The sequence below is a fragment of the Sus scrofa genome, chromosome 11 (assembly GCF_054392235.1).
Source record: "Sus scrofa isolate SSC_HxYL_T2T_F1_AM1 chromosome 11, Sscrofa_HxYL_maternal_Yorkshire_Landrace_v2.0, whole genome shotgun sequence".
Taxonomy (NCBI): Eukaryota; Metazoa; Chordata; class Mammalia; order Artiodactyla; family Suidae; genus Sus; species Sus scrofa.
The window spans coordinates 2,204,492-2,232,470 of NC_139393.1; the positions used below are offsets into that span (position 1 = coordinate 2,204,492).

General features: G+C 53.5%; 1 protein-coding gene across 1 annotated transcript; it reads left to right on the forward strand.

The window, feature by feature from the left end:
• The first annotated feature begins 690 nt into the window (after nt 1-690).
• FGF9 (fibroblast growth factor 9) lies at nt 691-27,979 on the forward strand. The gene is given in 3 exon segments (NM_213801.1): nt 691-1,115; nt 10,343-10,446; nt 27,690-27,979. Coding segments are annotated over 3 exon segments (627 nt in total). The 5' UTR covers nt 691-838; the 3' UTR covers nt 27,936-27,979.

Sequence of the window (27,979 nt, forward strand, 5' to 3'; positions counted from 1 at the left end):
GCTGCCTGCGCCACTCTGCGCGCCGCGGGGCTGCGCAGGAGGAGCGCTCGCCGGCCACCTCGCCCCGCGCCCGCGGCGACACCTGTTCGCGGCCGCCGGCGGCACGCGGGTCCCGCCGCGGCGCCCCTCGCTCCCGCCGCCGCCCGCCGCCCGCGCTAAGCCAATGGACGCCTGCCGAGCCCCTGGAGAATTCTGGATACCAGCTTTGGACGCCTAAAGTTTTTCCTTCTTTTTGTTTTATTATCATTATTCTCATTTTTGGAGGGGGACCGGGGGACAGATTTGTCGCCGCCACCAACGTGAGCTTTTTTTTTTTCCCCTCTGGAAGGATTCCTGCTGATGTCTGCAGAGTCGGTTAGAGTAAAAACGGCGCATGCCTTCCTGGAGTCAGGATCCGTAAATTCTGACGTAGCCCGTGCATCTTAAAAATCCCTATAATAACGCCTAGGCATTTAAGTTGCTATGGTCATTCTGATCTCAAACCAAATGGAGAAACTACGGATTTTTTTCCTTATTACGGTCGGATGGAATGAAGACCTTCCTGCCTGCTGAGAGCTGGGGATCTGTCTGTAGAGATGCATAGATGCGTTTATCAATATGTCAGTGTGTGAGTAGAAAGTGGTGGTTTCTTAGACTATCCGTGGTTTGACCTTGAACCTGTGCCAGTGAAACAGCAGATTACTTTTATTTATGCATTTAATGGATTGAAGAAAAGGACCTTTTTTTCTCTCTCTGCAACTGCAGTAAGGGAGGGGAGTTGGATATACCTCGCCTAATATCTCCTGGGTTGGCACCATCATTATTGTTTATCGCTGTGCTCCAAAAGCCGAGGCTTCTGATGGCTCCCCTAGGTGAAGTTGGGAACTATTTCGGTGTGCAGGATGCAGTACCGTTTGGGAATGTGCCCGTGTTGCCGGTGGACAGCCCGGTTTTGTTAAGTGACCACCTGAGTCAGTCCGAAGCAGGGGGGCTTCCCAGGGGACCCGCAGTCACGGACTTGGATCATTTAAAGGGGATTCTCAGGCGGAGGCAGCTGTACTGCAGGACTGGATTTCACTTAGAAATCTTCCCCAATGGTACTATCCAGGGAACCAGGAAAGACCACAGCCGCTTTGGTAGGTATACCATTAACCCCTTAGTGTCCGCGCTGGCATGTTCGGATAACTACCGAGATGGTGGTGGCAGGGTGGGGGATGCGGGAAGGGGTCTCCTCCCCTCTCTGTCTTGGTCTGTCGCTGTCTTGCTAGCTAAAAAAAAAAAAAAAAAAAAAAAAAAAGAGCCTGCGGAATTGCAGATCCGCCGCTGGCACTGATGCGGGTCTCCACTGAAAGGCTTTTTAAAAAAAAAAAAATTTTTTTTTTTTTAAGGAGGGCATGATTTATAAATATAACACAACCCCTAGTTCTTTTGCATCAGATACACAGGAAGACGGGGTTTAGGAAGTTTCTTTTGAATGGGCTGATTCCACGAGTTTAAAGCTTTAATAATTAACTACTGAGAATTTAAAAATGCATTTTCCTGAAGGCAGTGGTTATCATCTTGTGCCAAACGAAGTTTTTCCTCTTCCCTCTTTGCTCCAGTAAGTATACTGCTTGAATTGTAGATTAAGCCTATTGCTTATTCCCACCGTGAGGGTCTGGAACCCTTTAGGCAAAGGTTGCTGATTGCTCCGTTGGGAAGAGGACTGAAATCGTATTTAGACTCCTCAGCTGCAGGGGCAGAGAGGCTGGTGGAAAATGAGTGGGGAAGGGGCTGGGCGCGCACCAGGGGCGTTTGTCCTTCCAGCCATCAGGTTATTCACTGTGCTCTGTAATTTCCATAGTTTGCAGCCCTGTGTGGGGGTTCCTGGGTGGCTCTGGTTGTGAGTGTGTGCCCGCGTGCAAAAGCTTGGAGCTAATTTTAAACGGCATTCCGAGGATTTCATTTCCTGGGGAGGGTATTTGTGACTCAGCATTGAGGGCTGCAGACCCGAGGACTGGTGACTGTCCCCTTTAATGCCTGCACACACGTGCCCGCTGGGCCACCCTGAGCCTAACAGCAGAGAGCACAGTTGCGGGAGGGAGGGAGTGGTGGAGGGGCAAGTCAAAAAAAGCACTGTTTTGGGCAACCAGACTGTTGGAAGGAGTTAACTTATGAGTTAACCCACCTGACAACACTTAAACTAGGTCGTAAAAACAAAGTCCCATGGTGATTTCTCTTCCTCATGCCTTAATGCCAGATGTTGAACACGATCTAAATAGTCGGTGTAGGTTCGTGGGCTGCAGACGATGCCAGAGGTGAGAAGGATTCAGGCCTGAGATGCGGCTGGTCCCTGATGCGCGAGCCGGGGGATTGTCTGCTTTTGCTCAGCCCGAGCCTCAGCCGGAACTGAACCTACTAGTGCGAATGGCTCTAGCTGTCTCCCTTCTGCTTGGCAGTTTTCAGTTACAGAAACCGTAACTCTCAGAAGTGGAGGCAGCTCTGGCCGCTGCAGAGCGAGGGCGAAACTTTGCTGAAGTGCTCGCTGCGGCCGCTCCCTCGGCTTCGGCCAAGCCCCGCGCTGCGCTCCAGAACCCGGGCGGCCGCCGGGGCGGGCGGCGTGGGCGGCCGGGTGCGCCGCGCCCAGCCGGGTCCCCCGCGCGCCGGCCGGCAGGTGCCACTCGGCCGCCCGGGCCCCGCGGCGCACTCGGCAGCCGCCCGCCAGCTCCGCGCGGTCCTAGACGCGCTCGGGTTCAGCGGCTTGCCCCCGCCCAGCGCGCCCTCCGCAGCGGGGACCGCTGTGTCGGGGGCGCCCGGCCTGCTGGCGCGTTCAGGGGTCAGGCTCCTTTCGCCCAAGCTGCGTCCCTTCGCGCTCGCTGCGAGTGAGTGCGGGTCCAGCGGACCCGGCCGCCGCCCGGGCAGCGGGGCCGCGCGCGGGGTGGGAGCTGCTGGAGGCGCGCGCAGCCGCGGAGTTGGCGGCGGGGCCCAGGCCCCTGTGCCCCTTCCTGCCTCGGACCCCTCTCCCTCCTTCGGAGCTCACAGCCGAGTCTCGGGAGCGGTGGGCTGGCCGCGCCGGAGGTGGGTCGGGCCGGCTTGTGGGGCCGGAGCTACGGGAAAGGGAGGGGGACAAAGGGCGGCGCAGGCGGCGGGGGCCGCGAGCCATTGTTACAGCTCTTGAGCGGAGCTCGCTGCTCCTCTCCGCGCCCTGCGTGGCCGGCCCCCGGGCCCTGGAGCCCTCGCTGGGCGCTCGAGTGCGGCCGGCGGCCTCGTGTGCCGAGCAGCCGAGCCCGGTCCTAGGGAGTGCCCGGGACCCGCGGAACGAGACGAGGAGGCCACGGGAGGCTCCAACTGGGGCTTCTCCACCTTCACCCCACCCCCACCCCCAATGTGGGCTTTTTTTTTTTTTTTTTTTTCCCCTTTAAACGCAGTCACCTTCGGGTAGGACGTTCGCTACATGCAACCAAGTAATTAAGAATCCGGTGACTCTGCCACGGGGGCAGCGAGGAACCAGGGTGGATGGAACGGGCCGGGGACCGGAAGGGGGGGGCTGCTGAGAGGCGCGCTCTGGGGTCAGCCGACAAGGGCGCTGGCACAGCGTCTGAATAGAGATCATAAAACAAAAACCCGGCCTCGGCACCCCCACCCCCAATCCCGGAGGTGACACGTCCGCTCCTTGTCCGCCTGGCGCTGTCGGCCGGCTGGTAGGGGCAGTGCTGGGTGGGAGGCCGGGCAGCAGGAGCCCCGACCCGGGGTGGGGTGTGTGTGTGTGGGGGGGTAGGGGCCCAGCGGGAGCTCGGGGGGCGGCCGGGAACCGGCGACGGGGGGAGGGGCTCGCGCTCGCCGCGCCTTCACTCGGGTTTGGATGCGGCTGAGTGGGTGGTGTGCGCAGTGGGGGCGGGGAAGGAGGGAGAGGCAGGAGGCTTATTTCAGTCTTCCATCCGGTGGCAGGGAGAACCACTCCCGGGTGACAGCAGTGCCGCGGTCTCCCGCTGCGGCAGGTCCCAATATTAGCAACCTCTGCAGCGCAGCGAGGCCGAACCTCCCACCCTCGCTCCCGCCCCGCCAGGAGCGCCCGGAGGCGGAGGGCGGGCGCTAGGACCCGGCGCGGGGTTGCGGCCGTCACACCTGGCGCTCCCGCCCCCGTCCCCGCCGGCCTCACCTTGGACCCTCCCACTCCCCTGCCTGCGCCCCCCTCCTCACCCACTGCGCTCTGGGGACTTTGAATGCACCCCCCAGTTTCTCTAACGCGTCTCTGGAAGAGAGTAGCAGTGGGTAGGGGGCGAGGTGTGTTTACACCTCGATTAAAATAGAAGGTGCGTTTTTTACCTGAAATGGAACAGCAGAAAGAAACGTGCTGCAAAAATCTTTGGCGATCCCTCCTCCCCCGCAGCCGCAGGTGACTGCAGCTGCTGGCAAGCGTGGCGGTGACACAGCAGCGGCAGTGCGGGCCGTGGGGGGCGGGGAACCCTATTGCTGTCCCAGCAGGAGCTGCGCGGTGACAACTTAGGTGGGACCTAGAGGGAGCCCTTTGTTTTCCCTTTGGGGGTGCTGGTGTGGAGACAAGGCTGAGCCTGGAGAAAGGGAACTGGGAATTGGACCTCTGGGTGATAGGCCGGGAGAGCCAGACCCTTCGTTTCCCTACTTTTTTTTTTTTTTTCCTCTTTAAAGCACTTGATAGATGGAAAAAGTGAGCAGAAAATCAATGGCAGAGAGAGTGATGTGGGATAATAAAAAAGTGAGCATTGGGCCTGATCCCCTGTTTGACTTGGCACGAGGAGCCCCAGCGGGTGACCCCTGGGCTGGTGCGAAGATGGCTGCTCCCCGCTGCGGCGCCTTCTGGCCTGAGCACAGCTCCCAGAAGGGCCGGCCTGCACCCGGACCCAGCGCGCCGGCTGCGTGCCCGGCCCAGGGCTCAGGAGAAGTTATCCGAGAGGCGAGAAAGAGGTTACACCGTATGATTTAAAAAGAAAGAGGTTTAAAAAGGGTCTTCCTTCCAGAGTGTTGCATTGGCAACCGTTCCGTTTATCGGGCACTTGCCTGCCTCACGGAGGGAAAGGAGCCTTTTCCAGGGTTCGTTTAGAATCTTCTTGACAAATCGGTGGGCTTATGCCTCCTGTTAGGTTAGTCATTCCCCAAATGACCTCGGATTGGCCGGCCTTGCTGTGGACGGAGACTGGCTGGGGTCGGGGCTCCGATGTGATCGATGGGGCAGCTGGGGTGCAGAACCCTTGGGCTGAGCCGGGAGCTCTGTAGGGAGGAGGTCCATCTGCTCCCTGAGCCTCCAGTCCCGCCTTGTCCACAGTCTGCACACATTCTCATCCTCCGAAGAATGCAGTCCTGTTACGTGTTGGGGGTTTTTAGGCTGGAAGGCTGTTTAACATGGGCCCTGGCACAGTGGCTTCTGGCTCCCCCCCTCCAAGCCCATGGTGGCCTGGCCTGGGAGGTGAGACCCAGGACAGAGGGGCTGGATCAGCTGTGGGTTAACGGGCCATGTGGACAGAGCTGGGGCTGACTGCTAATACCCAGTGAAGCTGGAGCAAGGGTGACAGTCTGCTGGGGTCATTTCCCTCAAGTGGTCCGGAAACTGACAGCACCAAGGGCCTGCACCCAGCCAGAGCCCAGATTGGGACTTGAACCCACGTTTTAAATTAGAATTGCTCACCCCGTGTCTGGATTTACTGAGGTTCTTCATGTCTCCATGCAGAAGGAATTCGGCGAGAGACACAGTGACAGGCAAGACACAGACCTGAGAGGACAGGACGCTTGTGAGATGCAAGCAGGCAGGCGAGGAAGCTCTGCCCCGAGGATCCGAGGATCCGGGTGGGCCACAGTTTTACCCTCCAAGGGGCGTGGGGGTGGGAAAAGCCCGCCTCTGCCCTTCCGGGAGCCCCAGCTCCTCCTTCGTATCCGCGGCAGGGCGGTCCTCAGACTCCCACCCTGGGGCTGAACCTGGACGCAGGCCTCCCCCCACCCCCACCCAGCGACCTCCACTCGTGCAGCAAGCCTGCCCGTCCCCAGGGCTTTCTGAACGCGCAGTGGTCTCCCAGCGTCCCGCAGGTGTCCCTCTTTATCTGTGGTCCCTACGGGGACTTTGACAACCACCTGTGCCTACTCCGTCCCTATTAGTCCCAGGAACTGACCTGGCCTCCTTGGACCACAGATGACCTTGGACCCCAACAGACCTCCTGGGGCCTGGTGAGTGCATCCTCGATGGAACCCCTGCCCCCCCGAAAAGGAAATGCCCTGGACACTGGGTGTCCCCAGTCGCTCTGAACGGAGGCCGTCTGGACTGCGTCCGCCTACGACAGACAGGCCACCCTGGTGCCCCGTGAGGGCCACCAGCTATATTTAGGAGCAGTCCCACCTCGCTCTCCCTTCCGTCTCTTCCTAGCCCTTTCCTCCTTTCCCTTTCTCGTCTGCTGCTCGTGAAACACTCAGCTGTGTCTACACAGCGGCCTTCTCCTGGGCTGTTACTGAGCCAGTGCCCCTGTGCTGCTCACTCAAGCAGATGGAAGGGGAGTGGGCAGGCTCAGATCTGTATGGTGGGCAGCACTTGCTTGCCACCAGCTCAGGCCCAGAGAGAGGTGACTTGAGCTAGTTCGGGTTCTAGAGTTCATTGTGGACAGGAAGGTACCAGGAACCACAAGGGTTCCAATCTGGGGGCGGGAGCCTGTTGCCAGGCCCTCTGGCCTTGCAGGCTTGGTGCTCTCTGCACGTGGGGCCGTGGCTGTGACCCAGGCCTTCTGACTCCTGCTGGCCCTTGGATCTTGGGATGTGGCCTCGCAAAAAGCTGGGCTGTTCTTGGGGTCTCCGCTTCTCCAGGAGCTGCGGGAATAAAGGTGGGGGTTTGAGATGATGAAACCTTTTCCTGGGTCCCTAGGTGTCATTCCTTCTCACATGGAAAGCCACCCCAGGGGACTTCCTTTCAGGAAGCCCCTCCGACTCCCCTTCTGAAGCCTAAGTGAGCCACCCACCCTTGGGCACGGGCCATACCCCGGACACCTCTGCCTGCGCCCCCCACTTTGTGATCTTGTCTATCTGCCTATTCGTCCTTTCTCCCACTAGATGGTAAGCTCTTTGAGGGCGTAGGCGGGGTCTTACTCATCTTCACATCCCCCACAAATGGCACGGTCCCTGGCTGTATCGTCCCTCCGCAGTTTGTTGACTGAATGAGTCAGTGCGTATGAATCAAGCTGTCTTGTCGATGCCAGAAAGATAACAGGGTAGCTGTCTTAGAGCTTTCACTTCCAAAGTGTATCATAACCGTTGGAGAACTTAAGTCCTTTAACCAAAAAAGCTCTGTGCCCATAACTGAGGTGCTAGGAGACGGCACACACGGGGCGGGGGTGGGGTGCCCCCAGGTCCGCACAGCCCGAGCGCACCCGAGCCCTGGGTCTACCCAGTCTCGCTAGGTAGCATCTTCCAGGCGCTCGTGAGGGAAAAGCTGTATGAAAGTGGTGCATGAATCCGGGATACAGGAGGAAAGGTGCAGCCGCTGGTAAGATGTGGACCTGGGCTTTGGCCTCTGATGACTTGGGGGCAGCTATTTCACACCCTTAAACCTTGGTGTCCCCACCTGTCACCTGGAGATGAGCGTCGGGTAGTGCCAAGGGCTGTGCTGAGGGCTGGCTGAGCGAAGGCGTCTCATTGGCACAGACGAGAGGCTCAAGGGTTCCAGCTGCTAGGAGTTTTTGTTTGTTTTGGCTGCACCTGTGGCATATGGACCAGGGATCAAAGCTGCACCTCAGCGGCAACCCGAGCCGCTGCAGAGACAACACCGGATCCTTAACCCCCTGCACCACAGCTCTTGTGATCCTAATTGTCAGCCGGTCAGGAGGATTTGTGGGGTCACAGATGCTTACTTTTTGTTGGACCTGATGTTACTGGTTCTCTCAGAGCTGCCTCCTGTTTAGGGAACGCAGAAAGATCTCCTCTTGGAAGGAGCAAGTGTCTTTTCGTTTTAGGACTGGGGGTTTTATTGACTTGGTGCATTAAATTGGTCAGATGGGAGGGGCTCAGTGTCTCTTGTCTTTGGTTCTACTGTGAAAACTCGACATGAATAAATTCCTTTCACTACTGCTGCCAACGGTGATCTCTCCTGTGGTGTGTTGTCAGGTAGCGAAGAAGAGACTCACCTGCGTGGGGCTCCTGTAGTGATTCAGCGCCACACCTGAAACCGTTTTGCCTCCTAAGAGTTGGGTGTGGCGCGGTGAAATAAAGTCATTCCTCAGTCAGGGTGGCATCGCACGGGAAGGACCCTCCTGAAAACCCTGCCTGATTGGGCTTCTCATTTGCTCTGTGGCGTAGGGGTGGCGACCACTGAACTGGCTTTTTTCCTCGAGAGTCTCAGGTTATCAGGTTTGGAATATACCTGGCAATGCCTCTTTCTATTTTCCGCACACTATTCTCCATCCACTTAGAATGAATAGTTTTGCGGGTCCAGATCAATGTTCTGTAAGCTCCAAATATCTGCAGCGTTTTGTGCTTTCAAAGAGTTAGGAATAGCCCTTGATAAGCAGTCTCTTTCTCTGGGCTTTACCGCGGAGGCTTTGCTTTACTGGATTTATGGATTTCATGTCATTTTGGGATGTTTGCAGCACAGGCTGTTTGGTGAGCGTTGCAAAATTAATTGCGTTAAAATCCATGTAAGTGCTTTTTTATTAGTCACATGGGACTGACTATAGCAGTGTTACCCTTAGTTTTTTTCTAGACTCTTACATGTAAGTCAGTTTTTTAATATTTGGCGATATTTTTAAAACAACTCACTCTTTGCTGTGTTAATGCAAGATTTACACACAGGGTAGCATTTTAATACAAAATGGAGAAAGTGGCTGAGCACAGGTGATATTAGCATTGTCTCAAATATAGCCTTGGATAATCACGTTAAAACAACAGTAGACTCATAGACTCTGGAACTGCTGTTGTGTGACCATAAAATTCTGGATTTATGCCCAGCTGAGGTACTGTTATTCTTAGCGAGGTAAGCAAGGCGAAAGAAGGCAATAAAAGAAGATCCTTATGCGGATTCAATGTGGGGATGTAGTATTCCATGCCTATTTTATTTTATTTTATTTTGTTTATTCACTTTTGCCTTTTGAGGGCTGCACCCATGGCATATGGAGGTTCCCAGGCCAGGGGTCACATTGAAGCTGTAGCTGCCGGCCTCCACCACAGCCACAGCAACTCGGGATCCGAGCCCTGTCTCCAACCCACATCACAGCTCATGGCTGAGTGAGGCCAGGGATTGAACCCGCAACCTCATGATTCCTAGTCGCGTGCGTTTCTGCTGCACCATGACGGGAACTCCCATGCCTATGTTACATCAAGGGCGTTTTGGGAATCAGCATGTATTTTCCAGGATGTTGCTCTCTTAATTGCCAAACTATCTCTTTGAGGCTTAGATAAGCACAGCAAAAAATCAATAGTTTGTTTATGCAGGAATATGTGGGAATGCGTGTGAACGCTTTCGTTTTCCACCCGAGGCTCAATCTGGTCTCACAGCTGAGAGCTGGATAATTTTCCGTGTAAACCAGCCACATCTTAGGTTAACACGCCCTGCATTGTTTTGAGGACATTGTCTCTGCTCCGACTAGAACATCCCCCCCCCAATCCGCACCTATATGCAGATACTTAATTTCACATATTTTTGTTTTTGTTTTTTTTGTTTTTTTGTTTTTTTTGTCTTTTTGCCATTTCTTGGGCCGCTCACGTGGCACATGGAGGTTCCCAGGCTAGGGGTCAAATCGGAGCTGTAGCCACCGGCCTACGCCACAGCACAGCAACGCAGGATCCGAGCCGCGTCTGCAACCTACACCACAGCTCACGGCAACGCCGGATCGTTAACCCACTGAGCAAGGGCAGGGACCGAACCCGCAACCTCATGGTTCCTAGTCGGATTCGTTAACCACTGCGCCACGATGGGAACTCCTCCTAATTTCACATTTTTAAAATGGAAGAAAGTTTTCTCTCTCTTTATATTTTAAGTCAATTAGAACATGTACATTGGTTTATCTGACATATCCCGTCGTAGCATGTGTGTGTACATACTAGCTTTTTAATTTTCAAAAGGCTTTGTTTGCCATGTGTCATGTCGCTAAGTGTTGTTGTAGCCTCACAACTGCATTGAAAAATCAGTGCTTTGGGGCAGTGGTTTTAAGAGAAGACGCTTCTTGGGAGTTCTCTCGTTAGGGATCTGGGGTTGTCACTGCAGCGGCTCAGGTTGCTGCTATGGTGCAGGTTTGATCCCTGGCCTGGGAACTTCCACATGCCATGGGCGGAGCCAAAAAGAAAAGATGCTCCTTGAAGAAGACACACCTCAAGGCCCTCCTCCGAGAGGCTGATGGGAACGGCAGTCGCTGACCTCTCTGTGCTCTCCCTCTCCCAGGCATCCTGGAATTCATCAGTATAGCCGTGGGCTTGGTCAGCATTCGGGGCGTGGACAGCGGACTCTACCTGGGCATGAACGAGAAGGGGGAGCTGTACGGATCCGTAAGTACCACGGAGACTTGGCCAGTCCTCCTGGCTCACGTTGGAGGGGGACTGCACTCTCCCCAGATTCCACATCACTGGCAGTGAAGCAGTGTTTGGAAGGGAAGTGTAAGTTGTTACACTTTGCGGAAAAACCACTTCATTTTCATCACTAGGTACCAGCCCCGGGTCTTCACAAGACCCAAGTTTCTAAGAAAATGCCTTATTTATAGGCCAAGCCATTTTCCTTATCAAGTAAATAACAAATTCACAACTGGGAGAAGGATCCCATCTTCTTGTATTGAATGGGAGTTATTTTTGAAATGAATTGAGATGATCTTCGCCCAGCTTTGCCAAGCATTGTAATTAAAACTAGAAATAGACCGAGCTGTGAGTGTAGCCCTCTCTCTGAGCTACATGAGGTTTTCATCATGCAGAGAGAAGGGAGATGCCATGACAGTCCGACACTCTTTATGTGAAGAAGAATATAAAACGTCCTCATTACCTGCCAGTTTTATGAGCTGCTGTTTCCCTGTCTTCCTTTCCACTTCCCCCGGGTTGTCACCTCCTTGGGAAGGCAGGGAGAGCACTTCCGACGGCTGCCAGGTGCCAGGCACTGTTCTAGGGGCCCTGGGGACAGCAGTGGAGGAAACGGAGTCCCTGCTTCCGCTTGGAGAGGAAGGGGCTAACTCGATATCTCTCTTCGTATCTTTACTGCACAGTTTCTGAAGCACAGTGCACAGTGGGAACTCGATACATATTTTCTGAACATGGGACTAGGATACTAGGATACTAGGTTATGAGTTAAGTGTTTGCTACCTTGAGTCCCAGCGAGACGGGTAGTAAAGCCAGCCTTTAGTTTTTCATTGCCATTAGTGGTGGTCAGGTGAGAATTTAAATAATCATGTTCTCGTGAAGTGAGAACTTGGGTTAGCATCCACCAAATGTGAAAGTGAAAAGACGCTGGGAAATGGGAGAAGTCCTGGAGTCCTCTGTTGAGAGAAATGAAAGACATTTGCGTATAGAATCGAGAGGCATTGTTTTCTAGATATACTTTTTTCCTTCCATGTACTAGTATGTACACACACACACACACACACACACACACACACACACGGGTTGGAAGTAGTGTCAAGCTTTTACTTAGAAATTCCAGATGACGGTAAGTGGTGGCCCGTGTAGTCTGAATAGAACACTCAGCATTTTTAATGACACAAGGATGGTTTTTCTGCCTTGGTAAAATTTGAATGTAGATTGGTTGGTTCCGTTAGACATTTGTCTTTTTAAAAAAAGTGTTTCCTTGAGAGAATAGGTTATTTGAAAACATATTTCAAAGCATAGAATTGAAGGGAGCCTTTTAAACACAGTTCTGGGTTTAGATAAAGTTATTTACGTGCTCAATTATTTTTGTCAACACTGTCAAGTGCAAAGGTACAAGATGCAAGGAAGCGTTTCGATTTTGAAATACGCGGCGATGTCTGCCCTTTGTCATGCTCGCTTCTAGGTACTCAGCTTGGATTTAATTAAGTTGGTCGTGGCTCGACTCCCTAGAACGCTGTCTGTGCTGAGGCACAAACTGACCTTTCGTGGTAGAAGGGACCGAGGTTTAGCATGGCTGTCCCCAGAGTGTTTTGAGCCCGGATCTTCCCCGCTGCATAGTAAATTATTTGAAAATTGTGTATATAAAGTGTAGTTATGTTGTGTTCTTCCGTAAACACATACGAAGGCACAGTGTCCTGAAGGAAGCCGTGAATGAGTCAACAGACGCCACACTGCTTGTTCCCATTCCCGGGCCTCTTGGCACTGGAGGGAACCAGCCACACGGAGGGCGGATGGGACCCGTGTCCAGAGCTGTTGGTCCCTCGCCTCCACCAACCTCCTCCGTGACGCTGTCTGAGCCCCGCTGGGTCATAGACCTGGCGACAACCCCCGACAGTCTGCCTGGGGTGGCGGCCAGCAGGAAGGCTGGAGCAGCCTTCTGGGTGTGTGTCCCGGGAGGCCAGGCTGTCTTCCTGGCCGCCTGTGAAGCCCATCTGCCCAGGAGGGGTGGGATGGGCCCTCCCCACCCGAGGTGGGGAAGCTGCTGGAGGGGACGTGTGACCTGGGGTCCTTTCCTTTGTGGAAACACATCCTGGGCGGCTTCCCCCCCTCCACCCTCATCCTCACTCACCCCAAACCCTAAGCAGCTGCCCGAGGGCCAATCCCCCTCTTTATGGGCTGGTCCCCGTGGAACCACGTTGCCTGGATCTGCTTTGCTGTGTCATGTCCTTACCCCGCCTTGTGACCTGAGCCTGTCTCCTTCCGGCTCCTTCCTTTCATCTGATGGTCTGATCCTGTGGTGGCCAGGGCAGCCCCTCTCTCCGTAAAGCCCTCCCCACACCCCTGACTCGCCTGAGCCACTGGTTCGCATTTCCTGTTTTTCTCTGGGCCCCGGGAAGCTTTGTTGCAAAGTCTACCATCGCCCGCGACTTGCGGGGTAGTTCCTTGTGTGTCTGGGTCCCCTGATGTATTGAGGGGCGAGGGGGGTAGGTTTCTTGGGAACGTTGTTCCCAGGGGGCCCGGGCCCTGCGCACAGCCGCGCTCAGCCCTGGGGGTTGAAGTGAGTAGACAGTGTGGTTGGCGGGGAGCCTCTGAACTGGGAGGTGGGGCATCATCACGTGGCCGAGGGCTCTGCTGGGGAAAGGGGGCCCGTCTGCCAGTCCAGTCCCGTGCTGACCCGGACTGTGGCGTGTCCCCGGCGTGTCTGGCTGCGGGCGTGGTGAGAGCACGGTGTCGGGGTGGGGGGGAGCGTGGGAACAGGCGCCAAGGGACCAGGCCCCATCCCTCCTGCTCCGCCCGGAAGCCATGGTCTGACGTGGGCGTCCCGAGAGTCTCCTCCTCGGGGCCTCAGGAGGTTGTGGCTTGGACGCCACCGTCCGCACGTGCGTAGGGTATGTTCTGCCAGGGGCTCTCCCCGCCTCCCACCTTGAGAGCCTGCGGCCTCCGGCAGGTGCGGGAGGCGTGTCCTCAGCTGGATGTCACTGTCACCGGGTGTGTGGTTGTTGTACCTGGTGTGGCAGTGAGAACGAGGAGGGACCCGCATGTCGCCTTCCCGTTGTGACGAGACCTAGAGAGCAAGGGTTCTGTCGTGAACCAGCCCGGACCTGGGCAGGAAGACTTCCCGGTACCGCTCAGGAAAGCGGAGAAGGTTTGTTTCGGAACGTGGTGGGGCCTTGAAAAGACTGACCTCATTGGGAAAGAAGGTAAATAGGAGATTTGGGGAAATAGCCATCACTTTGTATGAAATAAACAAACATGTAAATCAGCAAAAACTAGTAAAGATGTACTTTGGGATTATTTTTCTCTTTTCCTCCCTGCGGTTCTTTTGCTTCCAAGTTTAAATTAGGATTGGGGGAGTTCCCGTTGTGGCGCAGTGGTTAACAAATCCGACTAGGAACCATGAGGTTGCGGGTTCGGTCCCTGCCTTTGCTCAGTGGGTTAACGATCCAGCGTTGCTGTGAGCTGTGGTGTAGGTTGCAGACACAGCTCGGATCCCGCGTTGCTGTGGCTCTGGCATAGGCCGGTGGCTACAGCTCCGATTCAACCCCTAGCCTGGGAACCTCCATATGCCGCGGGAGCGGCCCAAAGAAATAGCTAAAAAGACAAAAATAAATAAATAAATAATAAATAAATAAATTAGGATTGGGTCTGAAAGGTCAGAGGTGAATGGGATAAGATTTCTTCAGAAAAATATGTAGGATTCTTAAACAAACAAAAAAAGAAGTTCCTGGAGTTCCCGTGGTGGTGCAGTGGTTAACGAATCCAACTAGGAACCATGAAGTTGGGGGTTCCATCCCTGGCCTCGCTCAGTGGGTTAAGGATCTGGCATTGCTGTGAGCTGTAGTGTAGGCCACAGACGAGGCTCGGATCCCATGTTGCTGTGGCTCTCGCGTAGGCCGGTAGCTACAGCTCCGATGAGACCCCTAGCCTGGGAACCTCCGTGTGCCATGGGAGCAGCCCTAGAAAAGACAAAAAAAAAAAAGGAGTTCCCTCTGTGGCACAGTGGGATAAGGATCCAGCCTTGTAGTAGCTGTGGTGTAGGTTGTAGCTGCAGCTTGGATTCAGTCCCTGGCTGGGGAATCCTATGTGTCTCAAATACGGCCATAAAAAAAAAAAAAAAGGTAAGATTCTGACATCCTATTAGATTGTGGAAATAAGAAACTATATTGGTGATGTGTATCATGATTGGGCTTAAAGAATACCTGGATAATTCTAACTCTGGGGTGGGGTTTGATTGTTGTATTCCTGTGTTAACTCGCCTATGCCTCTGTTCCTTCTTTTGCTCCTTCGTTCACAAGCATTTATACTGACTGTGTACCTAGGATTGTGCTAAGAGCAGCGCAACGAATCTCTCAAAAGCTAGTAGTAGAGATATGCTTATAAATAATTGAGTGCCGTGTGACATGCCCCGTCATAGAGGAATCACACATATCTTTGGTGTTCAGAGGTGTGTTTAAATAACTGCTTGGGGAATTTGGATGGTAGCACTTAGCTGGGTCTTGAGGGGTGAATAGGAGTCTCAGAAAGGGGAGGGCAGACAAGGAAGGGCACGTAATCTTTCCAGTGTAAAGATTGGAATATCCTGCCTGGGTGCTATTTAGAGAGGGTGCTAGACCACACACACACACACACACACGAGTGCGTACTTGGGCAGAGGATTAAAGTCTTAGAGTATTAGTTTACATTTGTCACTTTCGTTCTTGTCAAAGAGCCTAGGAGCAAGGCTCAGTTACTTTTAGGGCCTTAATCTAAATTATCTGAGTATTATCAAGAGACCTCAAAGTGTCAGGAATAAATTGACGGTAATAAATACCTCTTTAAGAAAGAATGCCAGGAAAAAAATTAATCTTTTACAGGAGTCTACCTTCAATGAGAGATTTTGACCTTTTCATGAAAAGGAGGGAGCGCGATCACGGAAACTGGGGGGCACAGCAGAGCGGAGCACGGGGTCTCTAGGGGCAGGGAAGGATGACTCCGGGTTTCTGGTTGGTACCCCTTTCGGGTCTTACTTTATTCTGTGCGGAGTTTTACTTCGTGTTGATCTTTCCCGGTAGACTGAGGTTTTAGGAGCCCACTCCTCTTGACCATCTTTCTGTCTCTGCGTCACGTGCAGTTGACACGTAGCGGTTGTCACCCCGGCTATTCAGCCTATCAACCCCACGTCGGCCATGTCACCCAGGGTGTTGCTTTCCGCCTGGACCTTCCTGGACCTCTGTGGGCGTCACCCCATTTAGCTGTTAAGGCTGAAGGGGACGGGGGTTGAGTGACTCTGCCTGGGGGGGCAGAGTAAGGGTGCGACCAGCCTGTTGCAGGCCGGCCACCCACCTGACAAGGGGCAGGTCACACAGGCGTGGACCATGGGGTTGTTATATTTCCAGAGACACGGCTGAGCTAGGGTTTACGGGGGTCGTGTGCCAGGTCTGAAGTGTGTTTTCAGTGCAAAGAAACCTAGAAAAGCTGAAGCCGTCAGCAGGGGCGGCTGCCTGTGCGGGTGGAGGGAGGCGTGTGTGCCGGCCATGCAGGGGGGCATTTGCACAGTTGGGGCAGCGATGTGGGGACAGCCCACTTGTCCCAGAATGAAGGGCAGATCCACCTGCATGAGAGGAAAGGGTGCAGTACTCAGATGCTCTGCCCCAAATGACTGAGGTTATTTTTATTGTGCTGTTTGAATACGTACAAACACGGACCTCTCATGCCTCTTTGGAGGGCGATTCAAAATACGTCTATATGAAAATCCACACTGGACGTAGGGCCCATAGGCTCTGAGGCGGCAGGATTGGTCTGATGCAGTCGGTGGTCCTCCCTGGTGGAGGCTGAGAGGCAGCTTCCGGGTCACAGCTCCGAGCTTGGCACACCTGTTCCCGGGACACCTGGGGGAGGCCATCCTCCCCCCACGTTGTCCCCTATGCGTTGCCGGGAAGCCCTCGCCCACACCCCAAGTATGTCAGCCTCCTCCTTTCCCCGTCAGCCTCCATGGAGAAAGTAGCCCTGCTTAGTGCCGAAGCTGACTTTACTTATTTAATTTATTGTTTGGGATAGTCATTTATTTACTTATTTTTTAAGATTTTAACTTTTCCCATTATAGTTGGTGTACAATGTTTGGTGGGTTTCTTCTGTGCTGCAGAGTGACCCAGTTTTCCATTTATATACATTCTTTTTGTCATTATCCTCTGTCATGCTCCATCGCAAGTGATTGGATTCAGTTCCCTGTGCCATGCAGCTGGGTGTCATTGCTTATCGGCTCCAAATGAGCCGTAGTTTGCATCTATTAACCCCAGACGCACAGTCCATCCCACTCCCTCCCCCTCCTCCTTGGCTGAAGGTGACTCTAAACACAGTCACCTGTCACGGTCCTGGCAGTCACCTGGAAAGGCTAGGCCAGCTTCAAGAGATCCTTTTACCTTTTCACGAAGCAAAGAGCCAGTGCAACTGCTTCTGCGGGAAAGCTTGTTGCCCCCAGATAGGTCCTGTGTCTTCCTGGGATCTGCAGATGCCAGCTGTGAAAACGTGCCAGGGGCATGAGGTCCTGGCGAGGGGCGTCCGCTCGGCCCCTCTGGTCTCCATGGCGCTCTGAGTGCCATTGTGCGCAGCTTTGGAACAAGCAGAGGGAACGTGTGTGTTTATAGAACAGGACGCCGTACCAAACGGCCGGTCCCCGCTGGACGTAGCAGTTTGTCATTGTGCTGTGTCAGTTCCGATTACTTTGATGGTGGACCTGCAGGCATGTCCTGTATGCTGTCTCCGGAGGGTGTAATTCCTACAAAGGAAATGAAGGGTCATTGGTTTGGTAATCTACTTGACGGCAGGCGTGCTCTGGAAGTGGGTGGCAGTGAACAGATGCCGCGGGCAGTGGAGCCTGCCTTCAATTGCATGTGTACGTTGCCCGCTTTCAGAGGATCAAGCGGCGATTCTTTGATGCTGGGGCGGGGGGCAGCCCCCCAGAAGAGCGTCTTTTGCTATATTTTTGCTGATTCAGTTCGTGGAGCGTCCTTGTTTTAGAGGCGAGGAGAGCGAGCGTTTAGTGGCTTAGTGACCTCCGCAAGGTCACAGAGGCAATAGGTCAGGAATTAATCGTTTGCACGAAGGTGAGTTAGGAAACCCTGTCTCATACATATGCGTGAGAGTGGCCATCTGTTTTTGTGAATAAAAAACATCTTTTTTTTTTTTTTTCGGCTACAAACAAGCCCATATTAGAGCAGGATCGTGGTACTTCCTTCATAGATCGGATTTTGGAGCACTTGGTTCTTCGTAGTGCCCCGCTTCTTGTTTCCTTAGCATCTACACTCCTGGCCAGGAAGGAGTGGAAAATGGCCTTTAAAAAGAAATCCGTCTACTTTCTACTTGAGTTGAGTTTATGTCGTTCGTTAGGCAGGGGAGCTGCCTTTACTGACGGTCTGAGTCGCGTGTCAAGCCCTGCGAGCTAGTGGTGGCCGGAGTCACGGAGTCACAGCCTTGGGGATCCACGGGCTTCGGGAAGGACCTGGTTTAATCCTCACGTCCCTGGGTTGTGCGCTGCCTCTGGGAGGAGAGGTGGGGGCGCGTGATGCTTCTCCCCCCCGCCACCGCCTGGCACCGGTGCTGCTGGACAGCGGTCAGCCCACTGCGCTCCCGGGCCTGCTCGCTTGCTCGCTTCACAGATGCGGAGGCCGGGACCCTCAGCCTCGCAGGCACCGAGGCGCGTGCATCCTTGTGACTCAGCACGCGTGCTGCACCCTGTCTCCTCTCTCCAACTGTGTGTGGCCCTGAAGGGGTGCCCGTTCACATGGGCACCGAGAAGCAGGGACTCTCCCATGACCACAGTTCCTGAGCTCAGCTTGCACTGAGCAAGGTCCTTTGTGGGAGCCCCTGGGTACCACGAGGCTGTGTGTGTGCTTTTCGTGGGCGAGGTTGCTGATGAAAATGTCCCCCAGGCATTGAGCCGAAGTGCCAGCTAGTGGCCCACAGGCATGAGGCCGGGTGTGTCTGGGGGAATCTCATGGCCTAGAGGGGCCTCCACTGGCCTGAGTCACCCCTGCGGCCACGGCTAACAGTCAACAGTTACCTTGGGCAGAACACACGAGAAACAAGGTTATGTACTGTTGGTCTGACAGGCTGGCAGGAGCCCGGCCTGTGTTTCCGGGGTGCCCCAATCCACACAGGGCACACATGGGCGGTGCTGCCTCTGGGGGTGACCTTGGGGTGGTTCAAGAAGAACCTGCCATTTTGGGCCCAGAGGTGACGTGCAAACCAAGAATTCTAACTTGGTGTGTTTCCTCTCCTAGCACAATTGTAACAGATCGGGGCTGGGGGCCTGGGGAGCGAGCTTCGTTCTCGGGCCGGGAAAGGACGCGGGGACTGCTCACCAGGAGATGGAGAGCAGTAGCAGGTGTTCTCAGGAGCGGTGGGGCTGCTCTGAGGGCAGCTTCAGGGCTGCAGGGTTTGGAAACTGGCTGATTGTATTATCTTTAACCCCCGTCCGCCCTGACCCCCCCCCCCCCCGCAGTCCTGTCTTTGCTCCTGTTCCTTCCAGCTGCTGCCAGAGGCCACGTGGCTGACATTTGGAGGGTCCTGTCCTGTCATTATCATTAACTCTGCAGGGGACGCTGCTGTGCTGCTCAGTATGCTGGCCTGAGTGCTGGAAAAGCCACCTCCCTGTGCAGCCTCTCTGCAGCTTGGCCATGCCCCCAGACACCCACCGCCCAGGACTGACTTCTTCGAGAGTCCGTCTGTTGACCTGTGTGCCGGGCAGCATCCTCAGGCAGCCGAGAAGAGCCTTCCCAACACCCTGCTGCAGAGGCCAAGGACGCAGAGGTCATGGTGTTGCGTGGAGACCCGTGAAGGGCTCTGGGGATGCTTAAAATCTGGCATGAGTGTCCGCCTCCTCCCTTGGTCTCGTTGTAATTTTTCAGAGAGACCTTCCCTGCAGTTTGCTTTTCTTTTGTGCGGAAGCGACTGCGGCTCCGTGCAGTGTTCTGAGGATGGACCTGCCAAGGTCACACCAGGACACCCTCCCCTGTGTGGGCTGGCGTGGCTCTGCCGTGGCCTGGAGTGGCTTTGCCTGTGTGGCCGTGACATTGCACTGACTGCACACACTTGCTGTCCGAGGTCCCTCTGCTCCCCCTGCTTCCATTCACCATGGGAATCGCTGTCTTTCAGGTAGTTTTTCTGGGTCCTTGGGGGCGGCTTATGTTCTTTTTCTTTCTCTCCCTGTCTTCTGAGTTTTGGTTTGCTCTGATTTTTGTTCTGCTGGGTTTCCATGGAAAGCTCAAGCCAGTGGTTGTGTTCTGCAGAGTTTGAACCTGGGAGTGAAGCAGGGAACAGGGGAAGCAAGCCTTGGGACGCCAGCTCCGGCGCGCGCTGGCTGGGCAACCTTGGGCAGCCTCAGGCTGGCTGGGCTGGACCGGAGGACGGGGACCAATGACAGCCCATCCAGCGTCACCGTAAGGACCAGGGAGATGGTGCCCAGGGTGCAGCCAGCACCGTCTTGGTTCCCGGGGGCTGCGGGTGTGGCCGATCTTAGCCTCCTTCAAGGCCAACGGGTGTGGACATTCTGTCCTGCCCAACGACCCGCTTCTCCCGCTGCCGGGAGGTGCACGGGAACTGGGTTTCTTGCAGGTCTGAATTCTGAGATTGCGACTTAGGAGCTAGTCTGTGAAAGTCAAGAAATGCTCTCCCTCAGAGGTAACCGTGGCCTCTCCTGAAGCGTCCCTTTGAAATGTCAGCCGTAAAGCTTTATTTGTCAGCATTCGTTTCATAGACGTTCTCCTCCAATGCAGCACGTTGTTAGTTTATCCACTTACGTTGAAAAGCTGGGGTCCTTCGTTAAGGATTTCACTTCCTTTGCGGTGGCGGCGGTGGTGCTTTTTACTGGACAGGCGCTTTAACCGGCTAAGCCGGACCTGCCGATGGTGGTTTTGAACGTCCACGCGTCTGTCAGGGGACGCCCTGGGCTGCGACGGCGCCCAGCGAGTCTGCTCTGAGAGTTGGGTGTTCAGGGTTAGGGCGCTGCCTTGAAAACGGCTCCTGTTGGCCCTTGAACTGGGTGCCCAGCTCTGACGGGAGCCGGAGGTGGGCTGACCTCGGAGGGGGCACCGAGGGTCAGGAGGGTGCAGAGCAACAGGAACCGGGGGTCGCTTGTCCTTGCCCTCGCTGCCCGGTATCTGCCGCGTGCACACGTCCAGCTCCACCCCCCTCCCCCGCCAAATTCGACAGCTTTCTGTTTCCTCCACGATTTGGGTTTTCTTCCAAGTAAGTAGTTCTCTCCGGGCAGCTTGGTTCGTAGGATTTGTGGGCAGACATTCCTCCTGCGCCAACACCCAGGGCCGGGAGAGGTGGTGGCTGGACGCCCCCCAGGAGGGTCGCCCCAGTGGTCCTGGGGGAGGGGCAGGTCCCTTGGGCCGCGGTGACCTCTTCTCCCCGAGCGACCTCCTTGCTGGAGCAGCGGCCTCCGCCTGAGCCTCTGCAGAGGTGACCCGGGCCCTCCCTTCCGCCGCCTTCTTCCCCCGTTTCCAGCAGCACCGCGGCTTCTCCGTCCATCACTCCCTGTTCAGTGCGTCCAGACGCACCGCGGTGGCATGTCTCCACCTGGCATGTGCCAGCATCATTCGACTCTTAGACTCAGAGGCCCCGCACATCCCTGGGCCCAGTCCCCTTGCTGTACAGGTAAGGAAGCTGAGGCCCAGGACCGCTCATGGACCCATTTTGTCTGTGTTTGTGGGAGGTGGCCACACCTTTTGCCATGGACATTCTGGGAAGCTGTCAGTTCTTCAGAAGTTGTCTTTGGGCGAATGCCGATTATATTTGTTAATCTTTCGGTTTCTCTAGTTTTATTCCTACAAACCAAGGCTGGGCTTTCACCTGCCCTGTCTATCACAGAAAATGCCTCTGTTTCAGTCGGACCCCAGCAGTGCGTCTGGTGAGTGTCTCCAGGGCGGGGGGCTTGGGCGCCGTGTCTCTGTGCGGTGTCCTGAGGAATAGGGCTTGTTCCCTCACTTGCACCTCTCAGCCTCACGGCTGTCCGCTTCTCCAGTATCCCCCCTTCTACTCTCAGCTTTCACAAAGAGTAATATTGAGCTTGAAGTTGTCTCTGCTTTTGCAAATCTTTGATGTGCATTTTCCGTGCTCATTGAATGATGTGCCTCTCTTATCAGATAATCATTTATGATAGAAGATGTTACATGGGATTTCTCTTCCGCCTGGTGTTCTAAGATCCGGAAAGAACTTCCTGGACTTTTCCTAAAGGGGTCTTGGAAGAAGGATCAAATGTGCAATGTCTACGCATTGACACAGGCAAACACATTTCATGAAGCGCATCTTAAACTTCGCAGATTAGCGAGCAGGATTGCCTTTCTCCTGCAGGTCGGCATCTCTGAGTGTGTGTTGCAGGTTTATGAGCTAACAGAATTTGCTAACATAAGTCCATTGCCAGGGGCAGCTTCTAAGGACAGCTCCGAGGTGCCCACTCTGTTCCCAGGGACATTTGGCAGCTTTCGTCCTCAGCTTCATTGTCCTTGGCTGTCCTTGGTGCCACGTGGCAGGTGAGTGCAGAGCACAAGGGTGTTGCTGTGTGCCCCCAGATTCAGACGGGGGCCCTCACCTTCCGGTCCACTGACCCCTAAGTAAGCAGCTTCCAGAGGGAGGCTGGTTGGGTCCCGTTTTCTGCTTTGGTGGAGAAGGGGTGCAGAGTGTAGGAATTCTTGATTTTCTGTGTATTGGGTGAGACAGATGTTGCCTGCCGGCTGGCATCATTTCTTTGCGTTGACCAGACACAATGCAATTCCGCTTGCTCCGTTGTTCCCGCAGTTCTAGCGGCAGTTTTGATGCCCGGGGTCAGGGGTATGAAAGCAGACCCCTCGGGAATGGTGGGGATTTTAAAGAGGTTTTGGAAAACGGGGCTCGAGGGGAGGCGCCTCTAGAGCATAAGGGGGCTGGATCTGAATCGCGCTTCTAATAAAATAATAGTGCCTCCCGCCCATTCTCTGTGTTTGTGGCTTTCCATTTGAGGACAGCTCCCAGGAGAGATGAGTTAAAAGACCTGGCTTCTTATTAATGGTCCTGTAGTCATTATACTTAATCACCCTGATCCTGCGACAACTCCCATTAAGACTTTCCTGCTAGATTATTAATGAGGGAGCATCCATCTGAACGAGTAACTGTAGCCACGGGAGGTTTAAATACCGTGACTGGAGCGCCCTGTAGACGGGGTGAGTGATCACCTCGAATCCTGAGCTCACCCAGGTCCAGGGACTCTCCTGTCAGGCAGTGTCGCTGCAGTCACCCACCGTGGGGCTTAGACGTGGTGAGTTGCTGCGGGGGGATCAGCGGCCCGTTGAGGCGAACGCGTGCATCCATGTGGATGGTGTGGTTCAAGCTACGCCACGTGGGTATCGAGGTAAGAGTGGAAATCACGTTTTAAAGCAGCAGCGTGGTCTACGTCCGTGCCTTTTCAATGAGAACAACGGCATCGCAAATTTTGAAAACTTCTCATTGCAGTTTTTAAATGCACGCAGATACAAACTGGGCCTTCTAACACCCGTGTGGATTATACAGTTTCTATTCGTCAAAGAGTTAAAATTAGTGTCTGTATGCGTTTATGTCTTAGAACATTCCTAAACATTCTCTAGGGTACACTCTAATTTTCACATTATTATCTCATACTTTGGTTTGAATAGGATTGGGAAAAGTTTTGAAGTTTTAATTTCAGTTTTTCCCACTGCTCCGAATTTGATGATATAAAATGAAAGGAGGTTTCCATAGTTGCTAACACTCACCACATTTTGTTCCAAAGCCTGGGCTTTAGTAGACTTTTGAATTAAATCCATATTCTCCACCCAGGCCTAGTGACATAATCCAACAGTTCAAAGATAGGTATGCCATAAACAGCTATAGTTAAATAATCTACAAAAAAAATTAAAACATGGAAATACAATAAAACAAAAATTGATCACTTTATAGTGGAATACTCTATAAACTGTCTGCATTGGGAACATGTGGTGAGCTTTAAAACATCTGAGTTCTATAATTCGAAAGCGTATAGTTTATTTGAAGGCAGAAGCTTTTTTTCTGTGTGTATGTATAAGAATACAGGTTCATATATTTTCTGTCCCAATTTGCATGCATTTACTTATTTTTAATTTGGAGAAATCACTTTGGAGTACAGATACACATCAGAAGTATGTTCACCTCAACTAAGTACTTTATCACGAACTACTGACTTCTGCTCATAAACAGTAATTCTGTAAATCTTGCTATTTTGTCTAAAACAAAAAAATCTCACATTAACAGAAACCCAAAGAGTAAGAAGAAATTATTTTAAAGCCTGTATGCGGTATAGAAAGGTATCGGGGGCTTTAATTGTTCTGGTGATTTAAATTGAACAGTTCCAGGTATGCAAGTTGATCTGAGTGGCGTTTTGCCACTTATGTAATAATGACACGAGCTGAACTGGACCAGTGGTTTTGCAGTGTCATGTCTACAGAGCCTCATTTAACCAGTTAACCGAAGTTCTCCAGCCCTCCCGTGAGGGAGATGGCTAATCCTCTAACCATCATGAGAATTGCTGCCTGTAGAGTAAAGTGTTTTACGTGGAACAATTCACTTCATGTTCCGAGTTGCCTCGGAGGTTGTTGTCTGCGTGTGAACCGTCTTGCAGGAGCTGAGTGAGGCCCATCGGGCCATGTTTGCTGAGCAGCAAAGGGGCTGGCTTGGTTCTTGCCTTCTTCAACTTTTTCAAAGGGTTTTTGGGTAAACTGAAAAGAACCCTGAAACATGTGACACGAGGTTCTCATCTCTCAGCCTCAGGGTGCACCGGCTCCCCCCTGCAGAGTATTTTTTTTCCTTTTGGTCACGCCTGTGTCCTGTGGAAGTTGCAGGGCCAGGGATCGAACCTGCATCACAGCAGGGACTCGAGCCACTGCAAGGACAGTGCCGGGGTGTCAACCCGCTGAGGCTCGAGGGAAGCCCCCCCCCCCCCCCCCGCCGCAGAAGTTGTTCGTTCTCCCTATTTTCAATTCACCTCCACCCCTGTCTCCTGCAAAGTGAATAGTGGTTTTTATTTTTATTTTATTTTTTGTCTTTTTCTAGGGCTGCGTGTGCAGCCTATGGAGGTTCCCAGGCTAGGGGTCCAACCGGAGCTGTAGCCGCCAGCCTACACCACAGCCACAGCAGCTCAGGATCCAAGCCACGTCTGCGACCTACACCACAGCTCACGGCAACGCTGGATCCTTGACCCACTGAGCAAGGCCAGGGATCGAACCCGCAACCTCATGGTTCCTAGTTGGATTCGTTAACCACTGAGCCACCACGGGAACTCCTGAATAGTGTTTTTTAAAAATTGTGTTTTGAGGTAGAGAAGAAAGTCAGCAGGTGTGACAGAATAAGAGTGGCTGGCTCTTTGGAAGTGGCCTCAGAAGTCCCCAGACTGAGGACTCCCCCCTTGGTGAGAAGTGGAAGGTGCCGGGTCCCTGGCAGGGCTCCTGGAAACACTCTGCTCTGGTGGCCCCATCACCATGGTCACAGGATCCTGTAGCCTAGACCTGAGGCAGGTGACTTCACCTCCAGGCCCCAGTCCTACATGCTACCGGGAAAGGTCACCCTAGCTGTTTGCTGACTTGCTCCAGTTCTGAGCAGCTCTGATGGTGACAGGGTGTCCTCAGGTCTGGGCCCGCACATCTGACTGCACATCCGTAATAGCCTGGTTTCAGGGTGCTGTTCACACCTGCTGCTCAGGTGAGTCTGCCCAGGCCAGACTGGTGCGGGTAGAGCCGGGCCCTTGGCCGTGTGTACACCTGCTGCCCACAGGTACAGGTGTGCAGGGAGCAGAGGGAAGCACGGGCTCAGCTCATGGTGCTGAAAGCAGGGGGCGGAGCCCTATTTTTTTTTTTTTTTTTTTTTTTTGCTTCTTAGGGCCACACCTGCAGCATATGGAAGTTCCCAGGTTAGGGGTCGAATCAGAGCTACAGCTGCTGGCGTGCACTGCAGCCACAGCAACGCCAGATCTGACCTGCATCTGTGACCACAGCTCATGGCAGTGCCGGATCCTGAACCTAACTGAGCAAGGCCAGGGATCAAACCCTCAACCTCATGATTCCTAGTCGGAGTTGTTTCCCCTGAGCCACGACAGTAACTCCTTTTTTTTTTTTCTTTCCTATTTTTAAAAGAAAGCCTCTGTCAGATAATGTGAGTTCCTGCTGAGAAAAAGAAAGCTTAATGTGAAATCGCTTTTCACTTCATTGGTAGGTAAAACTAAAAGCTCAGTATACGATTCCATACTTTGGTCCATTTTATTAGGTAGAAAATACATGAGCATAGCTTGTTTAGAAAACGTACTTCATCCCAGCAAACTCAAACCAGACATCTTAAACCAAGAATAATCTTGTCTGCGAGGAGAATATTTTTTTCTGGGGTTGGAAGTAAAGACTAAAATAGCTGTTAATGGTGTTAACACACTTTTTATTTTGTCCATTTTAATGGAGATGAAAGAGCAGTCGCATTGGGCCTGGGGGTTTGCTGGGGGGGAGGGGAGAGGCTTCTCCTAGTATCTCCTCCTGCAGGGAGCGCCCTGCTAGGGCCTGGGTGAGGGGGCTGCAGGTGATGCTGGCTCCCTGTGGCCCACTTTGTCCCTCTAAACCCAGTATCAGTGGCCCCGAGGGTCCCCATCTTTCTGTCTTGCAGGATGCTTTACTTTTCTCTTTTTTCGCTTTCCCCCATTTCGGCTCACTCAGCTGACTTATCCAGGAGATAATACTTTGTCACCAGCCTGCTCAGTGCTTTTTCATCACTAGATGACACCCACCAGCAGCGGGTCCTGAGTGCTTGTGTGAATTGTGGGGCGGCGTGGGGACGCTGGCTCACTCTGGCCTCTGGCTTTCAGCATCCTCAGCCTGTCACAACCCCCTTTCTCCCCACCTTCATTTGCCTGATGTGTCCACGGCAGTTGGGGGTGATGGGCCCCTCCCAGGGTTTGTGCATCAGTGTGCCAAGTGTGGACATGCGTGGACATGTATTTATATCAGGGACCAGGTGAGCAAGGGCCCGGGGCATGTTCCCCCAAGCATTCATTTTCCAATACTGCCCTCCAGGGAGGTGTCGCTCTGAAGTCTCAGTGTGCTGAGAAGAGCCAGAAGCGGGTCTGTCCCGTTGGTGCTTTTCTGCAGGTGCAGCCAGATTCGCGTGTTTGTGCCTGAAACGAGCCCGTGGTTTGGGATGTGCTGTGCGCGCATCGCTCTGGTCCTTGCTGTCTTGGACACACGCGGCTGTGGGGGTCAGGGGGACCCAGACTCGAAAGCTCCGGTGGAGGACGAGATGCAATGCACGTGTGAAAATGTGGAGCCTTTCTACGTTTAAATGGGGGGGGGTTCCTTCTGTCTGAGTTCAGGGAAACAGGAGAGCAATGCGCGTGTGAAAATGTGGAGCCTTTCTACGTTTAAATGGGGGGGGGGTTCCTTCTGTCTGAGCTTAGGGAAACGGGAGAGCAATGCACGTGTGAAAATGTGGAGCCTTTCTACGTTTAAATGGGGGGGGTTCCTTCTGTCTGAGCTCAGGGAAACGGGAGAGCTAGAATGTGTGTCTTCTTCGTGCTCCGGTGGACCCCGTCCCTGGAAAGCAGCGCATCTCAAACCGTGGACCGGGGTGTCTACCTCAGAACCCCCCAAGGGCCGGTTCCGAAGGCCTATTTCCAGACCTTCTGGGTCGGAATTGTGAAGGGTTGGGGTTTGGAAACCTGCATTTTAAGAGAAGAGCCTCCCAAGCGCTTCTCCCCCGGCAGGCTGGAGTGTGCACACCGCTCTTCTGGCGTGACACACACACTGCTGCGGGCAGGGCAGGGCGTCTCCGACATCGCTGGTGATGCTGGCCTGCTTGGCGAGGACGTTTTGACAAATGCGCCGAAGAGGAAGCAGCTGCCGAGACGCGGTCTTCGCGAAGGCCCTGTGCCCGGGATGGTCACCATCCTGACTGCCACAGTGAAAATGGGAACAGCCCCCGGCGTTAGTCGCCTCTGCCTGCTGACTCATTCAGATAATTGGCCCGTGGAAAAGTTTAACTAGGAAACATTTAGACTCTTTTGTGCTTTCATCGTTATGGAAAAAAAAATAGAATGTATTTAAATTTATAGAGGTAAGCAGTGTTTGCAAAATATATTAAAATGGGTTAACATCGGTATTTTCTCGCAGTTCTATCGTGTAGCAGTTGCTTTACATGAAGTAGCTAATTTTGCAAAATATGTGCTTTTTTTTTTTTTTTAACAGGAAAAACTAACCCAAGAGTGTGTATTCAGAGAACAGTTTGAAGAAAACTGGTATAACACGTACTCCTCGAATCTGTACAAACACGTGGACACTGGAAGGCGGTTCTATGTGGCGTTAAACAAGGACGGGACCCCCAGAGAAGGAACGAGGACTAAACGGCACCAGAAATTCACACATTTTTTACCCAGACCAGTGGACCCGGACAAAGTCCCCGAACTATATAAGGATATTCTAAGCCAAAGTTGACAAAGACTCTTTCTTCACTTGAGCCCTTAAAAAAGTAACCACTA